General features: G+C 44.7%; 1 protein-coding gene across 2 annotated transcripts in view; it reads right to left on the bottom strand.

Annotated features, from left to right (window-relative positions):
• The window catches only part of KCNK10 (potassium two pore domain channel subfamily K member 10), a 126,991-nt gene extending 109,983 nt beyond the window's left edge, over window positions 1–17,008 (bottom strand). Inside the window, exon 1 of one of the 2 annotated variants that reach the window (XM_036270159.1) lies at window positions 16,841–17,008. In XM_036270159.1, coding sequence (XP_036126052.1) covers window positions 16,841–16,883 — 43 coding nt within the window. In that variant the 5' untranslated portion in view covers window positions 16,884–17,008. Of the gene's footprint in view, window positions 1–13,311; window positions 13,794–16,840 lie in introns of those variants that run through there. The other variant, XM_036270153.1, reaches the window with a different exon arrangement.
• Window positions 17,009–24,889: the final 7,881 nt, after the last annotated feature.

Genomic DNA, 24,889 nt, shown 5'->3' with positions numbered 1-24,889 from the left:
CTGAAGATAAATGTAAAAATATCCTCGGGTAAGGATTAAAAAAAAAGAAATCACCAAAAAAAAAACCAAAAAAAAAAACCAATCCTTCACAAAGCCCACTCTACTTGCATAATCTGGCCACCACCCAGCTCCCCACCTTCACGTCACCATGACATGCCTCACTCTCCAGCCAGTGCTGAACTCCAGGTTTCCTGGTCGGAGACCAGAACTCTCCTTTCTGTGCCTCATTACCTTTCTCTGTCCTTTTATAACACATCTCAAAACACTTGACATCGAACCCAGACTGAGTGTCCCTGGAAACAAGGGGCGCCAGAGCCACCATCACCGTGCACAGCCGCAGCAAAGTCTGGAGCGTGTCCATCACCTGACTTGTGGCCGATTCTTCATAGTAGAAGCTGACACACCAGGGGAATCGCATGCATGAGGCTTAGACTGGGTCAAAATGAACCAGTCGTAGGCCCAGGAATTGAAAATGGGGCCTCAGGAAGTGATGAGTCAGTGGGAAGTTAAATCACCAGTGTAGAATCCCTCCCGAAAGTCAGTCACTGGGGGGCAGGGGGGCAGGAAAGGGGTAAAGGCGCAGGGAGCGGGGATACTTTCTGGATAAAGGATCAGAGAGGAAAATAACAGAGCCAGAGACGGTTATAATGGCATAGCCACATCCCCACGATTTTCCAGCCCATGGTGACTTTGGTTATAGATGCCCTGAGAGTTGGCTCCAGCAGCCTCATTCAGTGCACTCTCCCCCTGCCCTGCGTCCAGCCCTCTGTGCCATGGACAGGGAGGGGGTGGCACTCAGGAGGAGCTCTCGACGCTCTCCTCTGCCCAGGACACAGAAATGCATCACTTTCCTCGGGATACGAAATCGTCTCAGAAAGAAGCCAGGAGTGTAATGCTTGGTGACGTGGGTACCTCTAAGCTATCAAATGCATCCTGTTTCCTGGAAATCATTTTCTCTTCCAGGATGTGAAGGAAAAGCAACACAGTAGTCCAGAAGTGTTTACTGGGCCCTGGCCGGTGTGGCTCAGTTGGTTTGAGCGTCGTCCCATAAACCGAAGGATTGAGGGCTCAATTCCCAGGCAAGGCACATACCTAGGTGGCGGGTTCGATCCCTGGTGGGGGGTATGTACAGAAGGCAACCGGTCGATGTTTTGCTCTCACATCAATGCTTCCTCTCTCTCTCTCCCTTTCCCTCTTTCTAAAACCAATAAGCATATCCTCGCGTGTAAAATTTAAAAAAGTTCCTGGAAGCAGGACAGGGAGTACTAGCGGTCCCCCACCAGTGGATTCTGCTGTGTGTGTGATGTCACCTCCAGGCACACTGTCCTGGCCATCTTAGCTACACTCTGACTTGGGCTTAAATCACACCATACAGACAGGAGGTCAGCTGCAGACACACGGCAGACACCCACCCCCTGACATTTCTGCCAATCGGCCTGAAAGATGTCCTGTTCTCCTGGCTTTATCCAAGGAGGCTGGGTTTTCAGTATGTCAAGGAAGGGTGCGGTCAAAGAAGGGGACTCTGTGAAACAATCACGGGCGTGAGGTGTCACTATCAACCTCTCGATGCACAGGGAGGAAAAGCAGACTACGTTGTGTGGTCATTTTGACTGCATGGTTTACAGATCTACAGGCAGCCTGGTACCTACAGAGTCCAGGCTCCATAGATGCTTTCTATGAATTTGAATAATCTGCTTAGACTGGAAGGTATGCTGTTATGAGACTGTATATTCATATTTTACATCAATCTTCCTTGTACTCACTGTCTTCCTAAAATACCATCCGAACAGTGGGCGGTGGGAGGGGTGAATGGAGTTCAATGAACCATGGCTCTGTGAGTAACCGGCAAATGCAGGGTTGAACGAAATCAACCAGGTTTCTGTACTGCAGGATTATCAAGGGAGATAGATGTACAAGGCAGAAGTGAGAGCCCCAGCATTAACAGACACCAGGTTCAAGTCACAGCGCTACAAGGTAACTTTGGACAAGTTGCTTAAGCTCTGGTATAATAGTTTCACTCACTTTTTTGGACTATAACGAGTCGTACAGGAGACAATGATGACAAAGCACTTAGCACGTATTCAATCACAGGGAAAAGCTTACGTTGATTTTAAAATGTCCTTGGATTCTCTGACTTTCCTCCCTTCCAACATGAGCTTGCTCTGCCTCCTTTCCCTAAGTGTGAACTAAACTCAGTGACTCATCTAATGAAAAAAATGTGGTAGGAAATCCATTTTCAACAACATGGATGGGCCTTGAGGGCATTGCGCTAAGTGAAATAAATCAGACAGAGAAAGGCAAATACTGTATGATCTCACTTACATGTGGAATCTAAAACAGCCAAATTCATAGAAACAACAGATTGGTGGTTACCAGAGGTGGAGGGAAGTGGGTAAAATGGGTGAAGATGGTCGACAGCTACAACTTGCAGTGACAAGATAAACAAGTTCTGGAGATGCAGGGTACAGCATGGTGACTATAGTTAACAGCAACTGTATAACTGAAAGTCCAGAGAGTAGATCTTAAAGGTGTTCATCATAAGAAAAGCAATCTGTAAGTATGTATGACTAGACTTATTGTGGTGATCATTTCACAATAGACACATATCACATTAGTACTTTATGCACCTAACACAAATACCATGTTTGTGCCCATTGTATCTCAGTAAAACTGGAGAAAATGTAGTGGTAACAATCTGTGATTTCAGAGGTTAGGTCATAAAAGGCATTGTCAACTCCACCTTGTTCTCCCTTGAATGGTTTGGTCTGGAGGAAACCACCACCGTGTTCTAAGAACACACAAGCAGCCCATGGAAAGGCCCACATTGGCAGGAAATGAGGCCTCTCCCCAACCACTAGGAGAAATTTGCAAGTCACATGAACAAGCCGTCTCAGAAGCAGGGTCCTCAGTCTCAGTCAAGCCATTAGATGACAGCAGTCCCCACCAATATCTGAGCACAACCACGGAGTGACTCCTACCCAGACAATCCAGCTGAGTTGTTTCCAAATTCCTGATTCACAGAAACTAGGAGATAATAAACATTCATCGTTGGTTTAAGCCACTACATGTTAAGATCATCTGCTACACAGCAAATACACAGCAATACCTCACTAACATGCAGCTGATGTGCATGAAGACTCCCCAGGAAGGAATGGACATTCGTCATTCTGCAAACGGACTTGAGCATGAAGCCATTTTTTTTCTTCTTTTTGCCACAGAGCCTCTGAGAGATGGAAAACACTGGTCTAGAACTTAACAGTTGATAAAGATTGTTCACATTTATTATTTCATTTGATCATCTCAGCAACTGTGAAGGTGTTTGTGTGATCTTTATTTTACCCAGGAGAACACTAAGGCTCAGAAAGATTATGTGCCTCTTCCAAGTTCACATAACTCATAAAATTGGTAGAAAATAACTCAGACTCGAAGATTGGATTTCAAATCATGGTTTTTTTCTCTGGTTTGACCAGAACAGCCTAAGTTTCTTTAAACCTACAGCCCAAGTTTCCTTAAACCTGGGATAAAAATACTGGGAACCTAAGAGAGTCCTAGAAAGGGGTGCTCTGCACAGGCCACCCTCCCTGATGATCTGGAGAGTGAACCGGATGTTTCTCAAGAGGCTGGAGCTGGAGCCATTTCTGACTTCTCAGAACAGAGGCCCCTGCAGCCCTGATAACAACATAATGCAGGCACCATCCACAGAGACCTTAAGATGCTCTAGGGCACTCCTGAGAGCTTTGCCTGTATCACTTTATTTAATCCATATAACAAAGGAAGCAGGATGTCATAACTGCCTTACAGTTGAGAAGACCAAGTTACAGAGAAAATATAGCTACTAGTCGCAATCAGCCATTAGTAATTGATATGGCTTGAATTGGGACCCGGGTGATCTAAGACTATCAGGGTGTAAAGGGACCTTAGAATCAATATCTCAACTCTCTCTTCCACAAGAGGGGCAGATCCTCTAAGCTCCTATGCTGTACAGAGGGTGGCATCTTGCCCAGAGGCTTGGTTCAATGAATATAGCATCCATTCATTCCTATGAGGTTATTTTAAGGCTATATATGCTGAACCAGATCTATCATAACTACTACCCATATGGCCCCAAATTCCACCATGAAAAACAAATCTTTGGCCTAAAGCAACATTCTCAACCAGTAGAATCCAGGAGCAGACCCAGGTTGGTTTATAGTTAAAATGGGTAACAATAGATGATCACAAATTTGCAGAGAAAAAAAAATGAGTCAATGGATAAACTCTTTTCATCTCTAAGCTTTTCCTCCCTTCAGTTTTTCTTAAACATCTGGCACCTGCTTTCTTGTCTTACATGACAAAAGTGAGTGAATGTTCAACTGTCAACTATCATACCTGATACTGAGCATCTCTATTTGAACTGTCAGGCTCCCATCACATTAAATTTGGTAACTTATACTCTTTGTCTTTCTCCTGCTAAACTATTTGATGTGTTATTACATGGGCCTGATTGCACACTAGAAACTCATTTTCCTGGTAGTAAAATTGTTGCTAGCTACATGTCAGAATTACAAATATTGGCATGGTAGCCCATTCTGCAAAAGTCATGGTGATGTCTAGATTCTTCATCACTTGACCAAATCTGCATTGTCTCCACAAGCACCGCTTTTTAAATGGCAAACACTACCACCAGCCTACATACACATTGGGGAGCTGAAGGAAAAAAAAATAGGATTCGTCCTGGCCGGTTTGGCTCAGCGGTTAGAGCATTGGCCTGCGGTCCGGAGAGACCCAGGTTCGGTTCCCGCTAAGGGCACATACTTCGGTTGCAGTTTGTCCCCGGCCCTGGTTGGTCGTGCGGTGGCAGCCACTCAATGTGTCCCTTTCACATCAATGTTTTTCTCTCTCTGTCTCTTCCTTTCTCTCCCTCCCACTCTATCTGTACAAAAAATGGAAAAATGTCCTCGGGTGAGGATAAAAAAAAAAAAAATTAGGATCCTTTGCATAAGAGATAGGCATTGAGACCAGAATTCTGTAGAAATGGGCGGAGAGAGGAAGGGAGGGAGGGAGGGAGGGAGGAAGGGAGGAAGGGAAGGAGGGAGGGAGGAAGGAAGGAAGAAAGGAAGGAAAGAAGAGTAAGGGAGGAATAAGGAGGTAAAGTTCCCTGTGATCACATGGCTTATGTATGACAGTTGTTAACTCTCCAAATCCTATGTTTTCCCATCAATTCACTCTGCTTCAAAATTTCCTCCATGGAAAAGGGAAGTAACAGTCCCAAAGTTATCGGCAGTATAGAAACTAGAATCCCCTGCAATCCTACTACCCTACCCCTCCATACAGCCTCTTATCCCCGCCTCTTCCCCGGCTCTGCACACGGAGAAGGAAGAGGATGCATTCCTCTAGTGACCAGCCCCTCCCTTGCCAATGGTTCTGGCTCGCGCCCTGACCCCAACATTAAAGAGAGGATTAGAAAGTCAGACTTCATTTTCAATTCATAGTAGTCAGTTCTAGACACTTAAAAGGGAAAAGCAAATCTCAATCTTTGTCTGCAAACCACAAAATAAATGTTCTAGAAAACAAACATGAGATTTCTGTTTCTCCATGCTGGAGAAAGAGTAATGAGCTTGTCACAGAAAGACAGTTAAGTTTCCACAGAGCGTACCACTCGGACCAGAGCCCCAAAGTGAAAGGTCCCTTTGACCTCTGTAAAGGAAAACAGATGTTCCAAAGACTGTCTGAGCCAAGATTTGGTTCAGGCTCCTTTCCCAGCACGTCCAGGGGAGCGCCGTCATCCTTTCCCCAATCCCAGGGTCTGCAGGGTAGAATCAAGACTGGGCAGGTTGACTTCCAGCATCTTTCTCCCATAAGAAATCTGCCATGTGGGTGTAATCAGCATGGTGCTGGTGCCATGTTTAGGCAGATTCTGTAACTGAGTCTGAGTCCCTACCAACTCTAACCCTGTCTGGTCATCCAGGTGACATATCTGAGTGCAGCAAAGAATAGTCCCCCTCAGGCACCTTGCTGTTTCAGCCAAGGGAACTGTCCAAAGGGAAAACTCCTCATTGGCCATCAATAAAATCGCTTCATTCTGTTTATCACTGAACACACTCTCTCTGATTCCCTAGGGACTAAAACTAAAAGGAATGCACTATTTCAAGAAACATTTGTCTTGCCAGCAGCTCTGTACCTATAACAGATACACTTTACACCATATGTCAGTTGTGGTTGAACTTGCCCAATTTGGGGCAAAATGTGGACTGGATTGTTTAAAGGCAACTAATTTAAGATGATGCTCATATACAGACTGCTACGGGCTGAATCATGTCCCTCTCAAAACTCACGTTGAAACCTTAACCGCAATGTGACTATACTAGAAACGAGGCCTTTAGGAGGTGATTAAGATTAAATGAGGTCATAAGGGCGGGGCTCGAATCCACAAGCTCTGTGCCCTTTACAAAGGGGAAGAGACACCTGAGCACGTTCTTTCCACCATGTGGGGACGTGGTGAGAAGGTGGCCATCTGTAACCCAAGAGGAGAGCCCTCAGCAGACATCAACCCTGCCCGCTCCTGATCTTGGACTTCGAGTCTCCAGAACTTTGAGAAAAGACATACCTGTTGTTTAAGCCACCCTGTCTGCTGTGTGTTGTTATGACAGTCCGAGCAGACTAATACAGAGCCAAGGCACAGATGTCTTGGAAATGGGTGAAATGACCCAGTCTACCTACCTAATCTTAATTCTACTCAGAAATCACTTGGATTGGCCAAGGATGATGCCGCTCCCTGAACACCGCTGGAAAAGAAGCCAGAACCAAAGCTTGGCTCAGAACGTCTTTGGAACATCTTTCTCTTTACTTTCTAGAATAATTGTGGTGATTTTGGCACATTATTAATTCCGTTTGGAAAGCTGATGTCCTGAAAGTTGGATATTAAATCAAAACAGATTATTTTCTTTCCAGACAATCTAAGCTACACAAATAAGTTTGGAAACATTAATAAAAAACAAACAAACAAAAAACAACAGTCGAGCGGTCTCACAAGTTGAGCATGTCTCACATTCATAAGAGGCTGAAATCTTTTTTCAGCCGGGAGAGAAGTGGGATCCCAGAGTCTTCCGCTGAATTCCTGGGACGAAGCCCACCGGCGCACACACGACCTGCAGCGAACAGCCACTACGAACTCACTGATCAACCGAGCGCCTTTTTTTTTTTTTCCTGTAAATCTTTCAGAGAAACCTCTGAATACATTTTTGAATAAGAAGGAGCAGAAGAGTGTGGAAGGAGCAAAGCCCCTGAAAGGGAGGAAAGCTTGAGAGAAGTTGCCCTGGACATAAGCATCAAAAGGCCTGGGTTGGCCCCAGCTCTGCCTGTTTGCAGCCTTGGACCCCTCAAATAAGTCATTTATTCTTTCTACTGCCAACAGTAAATCTAGATCCAATATTGACAAAAAGAGGGCTGCTTAAAGAACAAGTGAGATAATTTGTAAAAAGTGTTCTGTAAACTGAAAGATGCTACACACATATAATACAGGCCTCTTCGGAATTTTGCATTCAAGTAGGCATTAAAATGGCAGTTTTGTCTTTTTGTAAAAACATCCCCAACTTTGCAGCTTTGCTTCTTTCTTAAGGGGATTTAAATACCTCAAAAGAGCTACACACCAATGGCCAACCTGAGCCAAATTATTCACTGGACACCAAGCATGGCTGTGTCGGCTCTCTTAGCCGCCTCCTCCTCACGCCCAGTCAGCCTTTCGCTCCTGGTGAACAGAAGGACAGAAGGAAAACAGTGTGCTGGAGGCTTTGCAGAGCTGGGAGCCTGCAAGGAAGAGGCAATGTTGGGACACTCCCCTATTTAGAGATATACTTCCTTGCTCCTTATTTGTACTTTGCCATTTGTAGCTTGGAGGAGTCCTGGAATCTCCATTCTGCGTGAAGCCTTTGAGGACTTCTCCAATCCATCCTCCCATCCATCCATCCATTCACCAAAAGGTTATTGAGTTAGTTACCACCATGTGCCAGGCACGTCCCTGGGCACTGGGGTCATGACAAGGAAAGTTCCTGCTCATGGGGCTCACATGGTAGCGAACACATGAGCAAGATGGCTTCAGATCATGACAAGAGCCAGGAAGACAGCTGAACAGGTGATGTAAGTGACAGGGCAGGAGAAGGAGAGGTGAGGTCTTCAAAGGGGATAGGGAAGCTGTAGAAAGTGCAAGCAAAGGCCCTGAGACAGGAACAAGTGTGCTCCCTTTGAGGAACAAAAGGAAGCCAAGTGGTCCCAAGGTCATACCAAGGGGGAAGTTGAAGCCAGAGGGTCAAAGAGGCCAATAGGGTCAATGTCCCCTTTGCACATGGGAGGAAAGTGAAGCCCAAAGAGGTGAAACGAGCTCCTCAAAGCCGAACAGCTTGTAAATACAGCTCATTCTAGCAACTCATTTCTTTGCCCCAAATTAAGCGTTTTTGAAGCCATATTTACCAGCTTCTCTCAAACTGTGGGAATATTGTCTGCAGATTTTATTGGTTTTTAAAAGCCCTTCACATACATAAAGCCAGAAAGCCGATCCTGATTTTCAGCAAAAAATATCATCAAGTGATCCCAACAATTTAAAATATACATACGTCGAGATGGCAGCGTAGGTAAGTATCGCCTCCTCCCATAGCCACATCAAAATTACAGCTCACCTAGCACACAGCCATCATTCAGAACTGCCTGACATCGAGCTGGATGGAAGTCCTACAACTACGGAATTAAAGCGGCCACACCGAAACTGGAGAGAGCAACTCGGAAGGAAAACCAAACTCGCTCAGAGATCTGGAGGATGCCACTGTGAGGCAAGACCCTTGAGGTCCTTTGAGAAGAGAAATCAACCAGGAACAGAACCCAGCAGAACCTTGTGAGAACCAGTTTCCCCTGGGAAGGCTCTGGGTCTCTGGGACATACCAGATTTCCAGAAGATAATCGATGGCCAAGAGGGGCTGTTTTTAAGGTGGTAGCAGCCGGCACTGTCCATAAAAGCTTCAGACTGAGCAAGGCAAGGTACCTGAGCATGGATAACAGAGCTAAGGAGAACCAAAAATCACAGCCCGATAAAATCTTGACCTTCCCCATCTCAGGCCACAGTGACAGGGAGGAAGAAAGGAATTAAGGACAAAAGAGAAAGCATCTGAAGGGTGTTTATGTGAGAGCAGAGGACAGAAATGTAGAAAAAGAAAAAGGTGAAAATTTCTGTGAACTTCAGAGACAGGTGAAAATGAATTTTTTTGTGTATCCCAGTTTACGTATTAAGAGAATCCCGGCTTCAGTTATAATTTTCTGCATCATGAAAAACATTTATATCTGAACATGGACTTCATTGCTTTGTTTGGGCCACAGTTTCCATTCCCAAACTGTTTCATAAATTCAGTTCAATAATAATGTGAACATTAAAATAAATAAATAAAATAAAATATACATAAGTTCTGCTATGGAAGCTAAGACATAGTGCCAATCTATTTTTTTTTTGTATATGCCCCTAGCAGAAACCCAACCCGGGACTCTGGTCCGCAGGCCGATGCTCCAACTGCTGAACCAAACAGGCCAGGGAACTTTTTTTTTTTTGATAAGCTTCATCCAAGGATATTTTTTCCACTGATCTTCAGAGAGAGTGGAAGGGAGGCATGGAAGGAGGGGAGAGGGAGGGAGGAAGGGAGAGAGGAAGATAGAGAGAAGGGGAGAGAGAAGGGGGGGAGAGAGAGAGAGAGAGAGAGAGAGAGAGAAACATCAATGTGAGAGAGACACATCAATTGGTTGCCCCTTGCAGGGATGTGCTCTTAACTGGGGATTGAACTTGAGACCCTTCAGTGCATGGGCCGACGCTCTAACCACTGGCCAGGGCTCTACTTTTGTGTAGGCCCTACACAAACAGTAATTATTTGTTAAAAGCCTAGCTTTACAAATAGGAGCAAGGCCAGAGCTCACTGGAGAATAATCATTTTACCTTTAGGTCTTATTTTTGCACCTAAACCTCCTGACAGTGTTTTGCTTAATCCACCCAAGTGCAATAAAAACCAATCTGTTCTCTATCCACCTTCACTTTGTGCTATTAAATTCTCAGGTGATGGGGCTGTAAGCAAAACATCGTAATTATGACTCCCTTCTACAACTTGTGTCTCCACCTGAAGGATCAAATCTGGGAATACCCAAATCCATGGTCCCTTTAATGTGAACTGTCCTTTCACTTTTCTGGTATAAAGCTAGGTTTCTCTTTATCTTTGCCCTACCAAGCACTTGGCCTGGGTAAATGCAAACCTCCAAAGAACAGACTCAAAGTTTGTCCAGTGGCCTGGTTCAGCAGAGGAAGAAATAGAGATGCCATCTGGCTGGAGGGGTTAGTAGAGAAGGGATCTGTGGGCTGTCTCACTGCCTGCCTGCCTCACCCACTTTTTCTCTTTCTCCTCACAACAAGCTTCTCTAGTCTCTGACCTCAGGGACCCTCACAAGGCAAGAGCCAGAGGTCCCAATAACTTAAGAGATAGACTTGAAGAGTGTTTAAGCGCCCATGTTATAGTCCAACCTTACCATCTACTATCTGTGTAACCTTGGGCAAGTTACTCAACCTCTCTCTTTCTCAGGTCCCTCAACTGTAAACCACGGACAGCATCTTCCTCTTGAGAGGAAATAAAGAAGATTAATTAAATTGATCTTCCAATTAAATAACAATTGATTGATTAATAATGTATTTATTTAGTGCATGTAAAACACTATACAGTGCCTGGCACATAGTTCTATACAGGTGTGAGATTTGTCATTCTACTCCTCATTTGTCTCCTGCCTTTACCCTTTTGGCTAGGAAAGACTATTGTCACCTCCTAGCTTCAGGAACAATTGTGAATAAAAGCAGAGCACCTTACAGGATAGCAGCTCAGTGGTGTCATGATGGCAATCAAGTGTCAAATGGGGACAATATCAGTTATACCATCAGATAAGCATTTGGGGAATGATTATATAAAGTAATGTACATAACACACCTGGCATACGATGACTGCCCACTAAGTGTTGTTATTTTTATTAGGGTCTTTTCATTTCAAGCATCAACAATTGTGAGTGTAGATGCTACTTGCATGCTTTGTCACTGTGTCAGGCTATAGCCTGTGGGATTCATCTGTGTTGATCACTGTGACATAAATATATTGAGAATGGTGTTCATATAGAAATGTGTTTTAGAAGCCAAGGCAAGCTTCACAGAGACAGCCCCACAGCCCTCCCTATCAGAGTTCTTTGAAGGTTCTGATAGACAACTGTCCACATGGCACACATCTTTATTGACACAGGGGCATCTCCTGCTCAGCAAGTCTGGGACCGAACTCATGAGCTTTCTCTCAAGACTGGTCCTGCCCTGGTTGCTGTGCCAGTCATCTTAATCCCTCCACTTCTACAGATTCTTCACTCAAAGCCTGTAGATTTCATGTCCTCTATAGCTCCCTACTCCATTCCCTTCTCCATTCCTGGTCCATGCCCCCATGGTATCTGGTCCTTCACATCCACATGAGCTACACAGCACTTGTTTTGAAACTTAGTTCAAATCATGTCACTCCTTGGCTTGAAACCCTTCAGTGGCTTCAGAGAAAGACTGTAGTCCTCCTGTATGCCACAGTCACATCCTACCTGCAGGAACCTGAGGTTTTGGGGTCTGACTCTGTAGATCCCCCTGCCACACCTCAAACAACACTCTCTTGTTTTTTGCTCCATGGAAACTTCCTTTCAATTCCTCAAATACACATGCTCCTCTTGCTTCAGGGCCTTTGCACTTGCTGTTTCTTCTTCTCAACAGTTCTCCTCATTAGTCAATGAATCCCTACATATCCTCCAGGTCTCAGTACACGTGTCTGAATACATTCCCTGACCATCCACCTCCCCAGCTCCTTATAAATGTCTTCTGTCAGATACTTTCTTAAAACACTGCTGCTCTCCTTCATGGAACACACATAAATAAATTTGTAATTATGCATTCCTCTGTGCAATGATCGGCTTAGGTCTGTCTCTCTCACTATAAACTCTAAGAAGGCAGAGCTTTTGTCTATGTTATTCTAAGTGTAGCTCCAGTACCTGGGACAGCGGTTGGTGTGTAGTAGGTATTCAATGAACATGTTTTGCAGGTATTAAAAACAAACAAACAAACAAACAAAAAGCCAAGGCACACTTCCATGTTCCCAGAGATCTAGAGACAAAAGAGAAGGTGTGAGTCATATTTAAGGTGTAACAGCCTCAGAGTTGAAAAGAGGCACTATCTCTTCACTCTTCAATAGCCAGTCAATTCATAAGACATTTACTTAATGAACAAGTGGGTTTCCTCTTTTTCAGTCTGGAGAAAAGGAAAAAAATAAAGCACCCGTTAACAACACCGAACACTAAACACACACACACACACACACCAAAAAAGGAATTTCAACCCCAATCCACACAGAGGTGTGTCCAAGCCAGAATTAGCCTTCAGATGAGATCAGGGAAATGCTGAAGAGCATTCTTGTCAAAACCGGACACTAGCTTTCAACTTATCCTGCTCCCATCTGATCTCAGGAGGAGCCTTAGCATCTGTATGCTAATTGCAGACACAGTGGCCCCTGCTAGGCACACACACATCTGACTTAGTCGCTTTGGTGGAGGAAACATTGCCCAACATTCTCAAGAGCTTGTAAATGACACTACTGCTTGGGCTGCCTCCTCCCCAGGCCTTTCCAGCCCCACCCTGTTGACAACCCCCCACCCCCCTTCCTTCTACTCAGATGGGAACCAAACTAGCTGCCTGCTTTGGTAATAAGATTGAGGGAAGACTCAGAAGGCCCCCTGGGCTCCATTACTGCCTACACCCTGGAAGAAGGGCCACCTCCAGGGACTGTTGCGGCAGATTGGAGCTCCACTTGCTGCCAGGAAACCTTTCCCACTGAGGACACCCTGGGCAGGCGTGCAGCCCCAGGTCCAGGGGGAAGCACCCCACCCATCTGCCAGAGAGACAAAGATCACCAGAAACAAAGGACACACACATATACACACATATACAGACACGCACACCCCAAGTCAAAAGCAAACACCGACACTTGGTGCAATTTCAAGCCAAACAGCCGGCTGGGTGTATCTTTAAATAGATTTTGAAACAATCCGGGAGGGACAACGACTATATGATAATGATAGACATTATCTGGGGTTGGAACCCACGCTGCCTCCGCCCGCCTCCCACCCGTGCTGCAGTTTCCAGGCGCATTTTTCTGCCTCAGGACACTCTGCCAGAGTGCTTCCACTCGCGGAAGCGAGCACACGCAGGAGGTGCAGGCAGGGCGAGGGCGGCCAGAAGTAGGAAATACCAACCTTTAGGATCCCAGTTCACCTGTTTTCTTGGAGTCTCAATTGGAAATTTCATTGCTCCGTTGCCCAGATGGGGAGGAAATGAAAAGAATCAAAATGATAAAGTCCTCAAGCTTTAAAGGCCTCGGCACAGCGGTCCAACAAAACAATTTCCAAGAATGGGGGAGCCCTGGATTGGCTCGTGGAAGAACCCCAGAGAAAGACAAGTGGAAAATACTGGCTTGGGAGAGAACTGGAGACGGCTTGGGTGTTTGCACCGGTTGAAGAGTGGCTGGCAGCAACCCCCTGGCTAAAAGGAAAAGTAAGATCCACGAGGGGAGGATGAAGAAGGAGCCTCGGGAAGATGCAAGAACCCAGCTTGCCAAGTGCGGTGCCGGCAGGTTGGGGTCTAGCAGCCGCAGGGCCTGCGGAGGGAGAAGCCCACTGCAGTCACTCCAGCCCCCGAAGGCGTGTGCACACCCTCCCGCACACACACACTCGCACACACTCGCCCGGGCGCGCGCTCCAGCGGGCACGTCAGCCTGGCTCCGTGGTGCAGAGCGCACACGCCCCACCCCAGCAGTGGCTCTTCGCCCGCAGGCGACGCCCCCCACTCTCCACCCTTGAAAGCCATTGGATGTAGGGGTGGCGCGGCACTCGGGGAGCTCGCTGCGAGGGCGACCCTCCCGCTTTGCGCTTTGCACTGCAGAAGCCGCGCCAACACAGGAGGGCTCCAGGCGGGTGGAGATGCCTGGCCAGGGCTCTGCCCCCGGCGCCTGACCTGAGGCAGCAGCGGCTGCGGACTTGCCCGTTGCGGTGGCAGGCGGCGGGAAGCGGCGGGCCTGGCAGCCGCGGTGAGGCGGGGCGCAGGCGGCAGGCGCACCGCTACTTACTGGCTCCGCAGGCTGGGTGGAGGCGGCCGCGGCTCTCGGTGGAGTTGCAGCCGGAGACACGCTTGGCTGCCAGGAAGGCGCTGCAGGAGGCGGAGGAAGAGCCGCGGTGGCCCTACCGCAGGACTCTGCTTCGGGGTCACCTCTTGTCTTCGCTCCCACCCTGGGCGCACCTCCCTTCTTTTCTCACTTCATTTTTCACTCCAGTCCCCTCCCGCGCCAGGTTCTCCCGCCTGCGCCCCGAACCTACATCTCCAGCGCACTCGGAGGAGACTGGAGCCAGCCATGAGCCTTTTGTTCTGGGACCGTTCAGCATCAGCCTTGCTCTCCTGCCTGGGGAAGCTCGCTCCCCAGGCACAGCCCGGTCCCTTCCCCAGCTACGTGCAGTCGGCGGAGGCCGCTGTTCCGAGGCCCGGGAGGAAGCTGGAGACAGGCGCAGCGGCCCCAGAGGAACGCGGAGTTGCCAAGACCTGGCAGCTCCTGGAAGCAGCGGCCCCGGGAGTCCCAGGGCCCAGCAGGTACAGGTGCGCAGGGACTCCAGACAAGCTCTGGGAAAGAGGCTAAACCTGCCACATCCCCCTCCCCCCACTCTCACTAACCCCCGCCCGAAGCTGCATAAGGGCTTGCGGTGGGACCTCTGTCTACAGAAGAACTAGTGGGCTGAGATGGTCCTGAATGGGCCACTGGAAGTTCCAATATGAACAATGTTTAGAAATTACTTCGGGTGCCTAGCAACGGAGCCTTGCACATAGTACATGCTCAAGAAACACTTGCTAAATGAAGGCATGAATTGCATAAAGTAGAGTTGGAGAGGGAGCCGTTTAAGTTACTGTCCATTCCATATATATCTTGAACCCCTTCTGTGTGCCATCACTGCACTAGGTGCTGGCAATATGGCAAAGAACAAGATAGGCAGGGACCTTGCCTTGGTGGAGCTTAGTGTCTACTGCCATAAGGTAGGGTTAGATTGTCATTGCCTTCACTTATGAAAGAGAAGGTGACTGTCCAGCGCATTCCTGAGCCTGCCCTTTGTGGCCCTTATCCCCTATCCTGGGAGTTGCTCTTTGAACTGTATGCCATGATAGGGCACCTTGAGGTTTCCGATGAGCCTTGGCAGCAGCATCTTCTTCCTCATCTATTCTCCACTGTCACATCCAGGTGTCTGAGTTCCAGGGCAAGATCCACAGAGGTCCACTGTCATCTATGGGGAGGGTTGGTAAGTGCTTTGTCACTGACCTTACAAACTGTCATGGCCAGAGCTCAGTGTTCTCTGCAAACCCTGTACAGCGAAAAACTGGTACCAATCTGGCAATGCCACCAGAGTCCTCAGCCCTTTGGGCAGGCTCGGGTCCCCCAGACACTTCAGAGCCACTTTCTCTGGGGCTCTTTTCCACACTTCGCTTCCCTCTACTAGAAGGCTGAGAGGATGGATGAGACATGGAAATGAGACAAACAAGGACTTTCTGCGTCTCCAGTCATGCCACCAGACACATGAATATGTACATAAATTTGCTCCCAAACCCAAAGGGAACTGCTTGTATGCTCCCCAGAAAGCCTCCAGAGCCCCCCTCCCTCTCCTTAATGCTCATGGGCAGGAGGGCTCCAGCCCAGCCACTGCAATGCCATGTTTTTACCTGCATCTGAGTCAGAGAGGTGTCCAGAGAAAGATACGCCTCTTCTGATTCCTCTCAGGATGGGGATATAAGACTAACATTTATCAAATGCCTCACCTCACACTTCTCTCCATTCATCCTCCCTACATCTTTCCTCTGAGGAAGCTCTAACTGGTCCCATTTTACAGGTGAGAAGATCAAAGCTCAGAGTGATAAAGGAACATGCCTAAGGCCACAACATGGAGACTCAAACCCAAGAGAGCTCCTCTGGTCCCTGACCAATGAATTTTATCCTGAAGCTGTCTCATGGGTTCTTTTATCGAAGTTTCCAGTCCCTCCATTTCAAAATGAGTTAGATTAACCTTGTACCCTAGGGTCTACATCAAGGAATTAGCTCACTGTCCAAGGCACATTCCTGAGGCACAAAATACAGCCTTACATACATCATTCAGCCAATCAACAAACATTTATTGAGCATCCTATGTGTACAAGACAGTTTGCAGTTTTTCTTAAAAGTTATAGTGCAACCAGGAGAACCTTCCCCAGGAAAGAATCAGCAGGACAATTCTTTGGAGGGTTAGGAGGTTTGGGATAGGGTGAGGGAGCAGGGTCAGGGCTGTGCAAGTCCTCTTGTGGGTTAAAGACTAGCACTAGTCATGAGCCCCTAAGATCCTCTCTGCTAGATCCCTAGGTGCCTCCCACCACCACCACCTATAATCTCTGGAGCCTTTTCTCACCTCCACTTTCATTCTGCTTTCTCAGGATGTAGACAAAGACAAGTTTGTGTGTGTGTGTGTGAAAAGTTCAACAACAAAAAAATCAACCAATTAATTAATTAACCCCAGTACCCCCTCCCCTAACTGGCCCAAATCAAATCCAGCTCCTACCCTGGGTGGTATTTGGAAGGGACTGCTGGGGTCGGGGTAGGGGGTAAGGGGAAAAGCCCCCGCCCAAGGAGAACAACTTAGCACATTAACTCTATGCTACAGCCATCCCCTTCCACCAGCTTCCATTCTACACCTTCGTGATTGCGAACTAGAGTCCACTTACCCCAAGAAGGAGGGAAGCAGTGGTCTTTGTAGAGAAAAAGCATTGAAAAAGGATGCCGCGCCGAGCGGGTCCCTCTCTGTCCGTGCTGCCACAACTTCCATGGCTACTGCTGAGGCCAGGCTAAGCCTGGTGGGAAGGGACCGCCTGGGATTCCTGCGGCAGGAAAACAAAGCATCCTGGCGCAAAGTCGCCCGGCTCTGGCCAGAGGTGGCGTCCCCTGCGCATTCGTGGGACGTAGGTCTTTGCTGGGGAGGCGTGGCTGCAGGTCGCTGGGTCTCTGCAGCTCAGAACCTGCAATCCTTGCGGCACGACTGGCATGAAAGCCGCCGGGCGCGGGAGGACGGGGGGAGCGCAGAGACCCCCGTCATCTCCCACGAGGAAGTTTCCCGAGAGTTGTCTCTCTCAGCCGCTCCCAGGGGCGCAACCCTGGACGGGTGTGAGAGCAGAGGGGAACTGACTGCCACGTGGGGGGTCTCGAGGGGCTGGCAATGCAGAGCTCAACCCCAGAATTGCTGAACACGGATTCCGGGGTGCGGCAGGAGAGCGAATCGCAAGGAGAGATCAGGCAGCTCGGGGAATCCTGCTTAGTGCTGGCGTGGCACCCGAAGGAGGAGGGGAACAGATCTGACGAGAGTCGACTTTAACTCACGAATATTAGATGAATTCATTTATCTGTCTTGGGTTGTTTCCTTTTGAGGTCCAGAAGAAATCCCAATCTTCCAAGACCCCCCAATTCCCCAAACACCTCCAATACCTCTTCCCCAAAGAACCGTTATTTTGTGACGATAAACCCATGCACACACCCACACCCAGCGTATAGCCACTCCAGCCAGAAAACTGACAGGGTCATTACGCATTCAAGTTAACTTCAACTTCTACCAGAATTGTTTTATTTCCCAGAGAAGTTTCCACTTTGTTCTCAGCATTTAAACACTCCTGCATTTGTTTTCATGTCTCAACCAGCATCTGCAAAAACACACCTTTAAATATATGTTGCTTTAATCTTGGGCTCTGCTTTTGGCTGGGTGAAGCTGCAGGCACAATAGAGCAGAGGGTGTCAAATGTCATACTGCTCAACAACACAGTCCCTGTGCCTAAATCCTGCAGCTTTATTTCTGTGACTCAAGCCTCTGATTGGGGGTTAACGAAGACAACACACTATGAACTCCAACAAAATTGTAATCAAAGCATCGATTGATGAACATGTCTCATAACCAGGAACTGGATCCTCTCCCTTTGTGAGTTTCTTTGTTTTACATTTTTGTCCTAAAGAAAATATAATTTAAAGGCCCAAGCACCGTGTCCAGCATTTTACCAAAATATACTGAGCTTCTTATAAAAAAAAGTTTCAAGGCGTTTCCTTCTCTCTGAGTTATCACCAAAACATAATCCCAGGTAATTTTTTTTTTTTGAGAACTGGAGCTGGAATTGTTTTGGTTTTCCCCTCGATTTTTTATTTTGAAAAAATTTTCAAACACACAGAGAAGTTGTGCTCCTTTAGTAAAAAACAGGATACAAACAAGGATTGCACTTGTTGTCCCACATATTTAGTGTATTTTATTCTAGAAAACTTTATCTTTGTTTAAGTGACACCAATTCTTTTGAGTCCAAATTCACTTGCTTTCTGGTAATTTTAATATCATGATGTAGCTAAAAGTCAACTGAGTCAAAGGGGAAAAAACAAGACACAATTTCCTGACTGTAGCAGGTCATTCAAATTACTCAGCACCTTCTATAAGCATGTCTACGCCAATATCCATGAAATGGAAGGCAGTTATTTGTATTCATGCTCACTCACACTCCTCCCTGGACTCAGTCCTAGCCTTAGTCAAAGTACTTATCTTTGTTTCTTATCCCTCAAAAGGCCGTGTTTCAGGGATGGATGAGCATTTTCACACATACACATCAAGTTGACAGGCACATATGGTATTTTACTGAATTTAAAAACAAGAATTCAGCAAGGCTACACACCATAATGAGTGAGCTCTGATTTTCATGTCATTCTAGGAAGGTTTTAATTTGAACCAAACTTTTAAGGCTCATGGAAGGCATGCATGTTTTCAACAACCTATTTATTTATGGGCAAATCTTAGTCCCAGCCTCTTTGAGCTTTGAAAAGAGTTGAAAAAATCCTTTAGAAGGCCCCTACTGTCCTGCCATATTGATAGATGCTTCTCCCAGGCAGCCAGAGAAAGATTTGGGATAGTCTGACCAATGGAAGGGGTTTGTTTAGGAGGAGATGAAACATAGTCTCAGCATTCAATGGGAATGTTTAAAATAAATTCATTTCATTTTTGCTACTTTTGAAGCAAATATATGTTTGGTTGAAAATGATTGGACCAAATGTAATGTTAGAACTTTCCTTTCCTACCACTAAATCATCTAAAAGTCTGCTGAATCTTATGACCAGATTTGGAAGAGGTCATGTCAAGATACTTCCTAGTTCAGCTTTCCACCTCCAAGTTGCATTCCAATTTATGTGACCATCCACGATTTCTAAATATATCTAGTGAAAGACATTCCAAACTCTGTATTGATAGGCTTTTCAAACTTCAATTAGATCAAATCTTTTCTTATTGCCAATCTACATTTTCCTTTCTTAATTTTCCAGTACCTGAGTGAAGATAAAGAGCAATGAGACCCTTACAATAAGAAGACCCTTTTAGCTGTTGGAGATTAAATTGTCCATCATCCTCTTCTTCATGTCAAGTAACTCTTTACCTCGTTACTAATACGTACACGCATTTTCACTCACCCCCTCAGTCTGTGTGCAATGCGCACACTTCACAACTGTCTGCCCTGGCCCTTTATATAAGGTGCACAGATGGAGAAAATGAGTGGGAGTATATTGATGGGTTTCAGTTATTCAAGGTCAACTTTAAAAAAAAAATGAAGTACCTTATGTCATACATAAATTCAAATTGATTTTAGATTTGTTTAGAAAGAGAAAATATATTATTGTTCTTCACTTCTGGACATTTTCAGTTTCTCTTGTTTTCCTTATTTTTCTCAGTTACTAGATGCTCAAACTATCATAGAGCTACAAGATCACAATTCTGTTCCTTCAGGAAATTCATAACATTAAATTTGAACTTAATAGTATAGTGATATACCTCAATTACTTCTGAGCCAGGAATAATGGAAATAATACATGTAATTCTAAAATATTAGGGGCAGATCCATACTCTACCTCTGACCAGCTGGGCAAATTGTTATTTTATTAGGAAAGCCACTGAGAGGATGTGAAGTTCCTACATTTACAGTTATGTTCTGTTGTCCTCTGTTCCTAGGAAATAGCATCATCTATTATTTTCTGTCTTTGATGCTAAGACTTTTATTAGTAATATAGGTGCAATGGATCTAGAGTATTTTTTCTGGCAAATAAAAATTTTAAAGCTGACATCAGAGAGCTCATCTATTAAAATGTATATTAAAAAAGAGGAAAATCAGGGGTTATCTATTTATTCATTCTTCATTCTTCTGCCCTTTCTTCATGGAAAGCTACAGATTCTTACAAAGTTTATAATACTTGCAGTGATTCTCAGTTCATCAAACAGAGATTTTGTTGGTTCAGAAATTCTAAGCTTACTCCAGTGAGAAAGCTGAACCATTGAATATCATTAATCCTCAGTAGAAGGGACTTTAGAGACCACACAGTGAGAGCTTTCCAAAGTTTTCTGGTGACGGAAAGCAGATTCCATGGTCCAAGTGTCTCTTCTGGAGATTCTGTTCCAGTGGGTCTAAGGTAGGGTTTAGGGATTTATTTCTTTAACAGGACTTCCAGGTGATTCTTTCATGCAGAGTCGGGCAGCCCTTTGTTTTACAGATATGGTGGTGGGTCCTGAGAGCTAAGATGACTTTCCTGAGGCCAAATGGCTGGTCTGTGACAAAGTTGGGACTGCAACAGAAATGTCCTGATTGGCCTCAAGTCTTCATAAAATGAACTAACATATTTAGAAACATTTTCAACCATGGTGCAGATTGTGAAAGGAAATCAGTTACATAACCAGAAATTTTAGTTATCTGAGACTCCTTGTTTCAGATGCATTCTGGTTAATTAAGCATCTATAATACCCTTGTCCTTTATTTGCTGAGAACATTCCTCCAATCTTTTCTCTGATTGGTCCTATGTGCTTGATTATGGTTTATGGGGCTCCCCTTGGTAACTTTGTGCCAGTCATTACCTATCTCCTTCATGCCTCTTGATCAGTACTTGTCTTCTTCTTAAAACTTTTATCAAACTAGGTATGTCTCCCTTGTTGACTTACATTGCACAGTTACTTTCCACACCATTCAATTTATCATCCTTTCAGTTTATTGCTCTGTTTCTCTAATCCTCTGTGTCTAACTTTAATTCATTCTTGTTTATATGAATGCGAAGTGTTTGCATATGAGACAGGTGTCATAGAGTGAAAAGACCACCATGAGAGAGAGTGGAACTACTGATTTCTCATCCCAGCTCTGCCACTAATAAACTGTGTGACTCTAAGCAAGCCACTGAGCTCTTCTGAGCCTTTGTTGTTCAATGAAAGGGTTAAACTCTGAGATTCTGAGTCCTTTCTATATGTCTGCCTCATCTCTTAAAGGAAGAAAGGAAGGAAAGAAAAAAGGAAAGAAGGAAGGAAGGAAGGAAAGAAGGAAGGAAGGAAGGAAGGAAGGAAAGAAGGAAGGAAGGAAAGAAGGAAGGAAGGAAGAAAGGAAGGAAGGATGGAAGGGAGGGAAGAAGGGAGAAAGGAAGGAAAGAAAGAAGGAAGGAAGGAAGGAAGGAAGGAAGGAAGGAAGGAAGGAAAGAAGAGGAGGGACCATTTTTTCTAATTTATTTTTCTTTTCACATGGAGCCTATTTCACAAAGCTATACAGAGTGTTCACTCAATAAATGCTGACACTTTCATCACTGATATAGTTTGACTTTCCTTCTCCTATCACAGATGGTGCATGAGCCACACATATCTGATTACAGCTGACCTTTGTTTTGGTAAAGACTAAAATAGTACAAACTGTGTGTCTTTCCAGTGGCATCATCCCTTCTCATGAAATCACACATCCTGTTACTTAGCCCTCTATATTTGCCATTAAAGTAAAACATTATTTCCTCATGTCCCTTTCATCTGACAGGTTCTTTTTAATTCTAATAATAGCGTTCCTAATTTTGGGGTGTATCATATTATTTATTCATATTCCTGATGACCTGGCTTGTTTCTTTCTTTAGAATTTTTATTTTTAGTTAGGTCTCTGGCTTGGTTTATGTTTTGCATTGATTTAGAAGATACTTAGTCTCACAATCACAACCATAAGCACACTTACTTGTTTTTTCTTTTAACAACATGTGTCACTCTATCACACATAAAATTGCTTTGTTCAGTCAATTAATCCATACTTAAATGCACTAACTTTAGATAAACATACGAGAAAGAGAACATTAGGAGTATGGATGATAGAAAGTCACTCAGAGTTTGAAATAGTACTAAAGATTGTAGAACAAAAATATGCAAACTTTCAGGACCTTGGACAGTTAAAAGTACTCTTGTAATCCCTGGTCAAGATACATAAGCAAACTGGTGGTACATTTGAAAAGCTATAGGGACATGGTACTGTACCTTGAAATATGCTGCCCCCCTTTTTTTCAGATGAAGCAGCATAAATGAATGGATTCCAGTATTAGGTACTGTTCCCCAACACTTTTCTATGAACTTCTTCCTAAAATTAATAGAACAGGAAAAATTATTACTGAATATTATGATACATAACATTCGTTGAACTCCACATTGAAACTTGAAGATGATCAAAACATCAGACAGTGGCAAGTTCAAATTGCTGGGCCACAGGCTGATGCTTAGCATCTAAAGCTGTAATTTCTTGTTTGTTTCTCCACATGGATTTTCAGAAAATGCAATCAACACGCGTTTAAACTAATCATGGACAATTTTCTATGATCCACATCTTACAAGAAGAGAATAAAGACTTCCCCAGCGAGGGATTAGAAGCCCAGGCTGTGTGCTCAGATGCAGGGGGTAAATAGCTTCAAGGCATTGATGGAATTCTACAGAGGGCGAGATGGCAGCGTCGCTGCGGTGCTGCGCGGAGCGGTCTGCACACTCTTCCTTAGCGGATTTGCTATTTCTTTTAAAAATATAAGCTAACACTTTTGAATACACAGTCGTGAAGAACCACAGGTGAGCAGTATCAGAAGCAAAGAAAGTGCTACCTCACTACCATCCAAGACATGCAAATTGGAACAACAATGGTATGCTGTTTTCCATCTTTCAGATTGGCAAAGATTAAAAAGATTCCCAGGGAGGAAGGGAAATGAGCACCTTCTTCACTGCTGGTGGGAATGTAAATTGGCACAAGTTTGGTATGGGGTAATTTGAAAATGTGGATCAAAAGCCTAAAAAATAATGATGAAGTTATATATGCAATAACACAAAAAACAGATACTCAGTTCACTGTTAAGCAGAAAAGGCAGGTTACTAAGTTATATAATCATATCTTTATGATATTTAAACATACATTCTGAAATGATGAGAATAGGATGGTTGGGAGATGGGGGGGGAGTATTTCATTTTGTTTACATGTATATGAATGTATTTATATTCAACATGAATTACTGTTTCCACTTTAAAAACAATAATTTATCCAAGTATCAATAGAATTCTAGTGATAATGACTAGAATGGGGGTCCCCATTTGGTAGAATTGGTTTTGGCATGTTTAAGATGCTACAGGGAAGCCAGTGGGGCTGGACAGTTAAGGGTGGATGAAGAGAGGGCCCCAAATAATAGTCAGAGAGCTGAGGAATGAATTACTCCAGGCCTTGAAGTCATGACAGAGAGTTTGTATTTCATTCTGGAAGTTATAGACCACCATTTCAGGGACAGAGCAAGAAAGAAACAATGATTAGATATGTAATTTTTGTTTTCTTTTGTTTTTAATTACTCTGGCTTCTGTGTGGAGCGTGGTATGGAGTGAGGGAAGATTAGGAGGCAGGAAGATGGGTAAGATGACCATTATGGAAAATGGTAGATAGATGAAGGCATTGAAGGTGTAGATGGAAGGAAATAGAAAGATTTGATTTAAATGTTGGAAGTGAAAATGACAGAACTTGCCTAGCTGCTAAGATAGAAAAGAAGAAATCAAGGATAGGTCACATATTGGAAATGAGGGATAACCCTAAGTTATTCCTTAACATCAAATTTACAAAGCCTAAACGACTCCTTTATGATACTAGTTTTCAAACCTTTCTATTGAAGCATGTCATTATCGCGGGTTGAATGGTGGTCCCATATATGTCTATGTCCTAATCCTAGGAATTTGTGAATGTTGCTTTATTTGGAAAAGGGGTTTTTCAGATATAATTTAAATTAAGGATCTTGAGATGAGATTATCCAATATTATCTGATGGGCCCTAAATCCAATGACAAATGTCTTTATGAGAATGAGGTAGACAGGGTGTAGACAGGAGAGAAGCTAAGGGGACCCCAGAGACAAGAGACAGGAGTGACGCAGCGACAAGTTAAGCAGTACCAGCAGCAGCAGAGGCGGAAGAGGCCTCGTGGATTCTCCCGAGACCCCTGGAGGGAGCACGGCCCAGCTGAATTTTGGACTTCTAGACTCCAGAACTGTGAAAGAATACATTTCTGTTGTTCTAACCTACTCAGTTCCTGGTAATGTGTTACAGCAGTCGCAAGAAACCAATAAAGACAGATACAAAAACCTGCACAAACCATAATTTAATGATCACAAAGTGTTTATTACTCTTTCCCATTAAAAAAAAATTTAATTGTGGAAATTCTCAAACATACACAAAAGCAGAGAGAGTAACGTAATGAACCTTTATGTTCCCAAAATCCACTTTCAACAATCCTCAATAAATGGTCAATCTAGTCTCCTCTGTACTTCCATACACCCTCTGCCACTGGATTATTTAAAGAGGATCCTAGTCATATTATTATTCTATCTAAAAATACTTCAGGAGCTATCTCTAAAAAATAAAAAATAATGACTCCTTTTTTTTTTTTTAATCTTCATCCAAGGACACTTTTTGCATTTA

Source organism: Molossus molossus, unplaced genomic scaffold, assembly GCF_014108415.1.
Source record: "Molossus molossus isolate mMolMol1 unplaced genomic scaffold, mMolMol1.p scaffold_m16_p_1, whole genome shotgun sequence".
Classification (NCBI taxonomy): domain Eukaryota; kingdom Metazoa; phylum Chordata; class Mammalia; order Chiroptera; family Molossidae; genus Molossus; species Molossus molossus.
The sequence above is the reverse complement of the archived record's forward strand: the minus strand, read 5'-3'. Positions and strand labels throughout refer to the sequence as shown.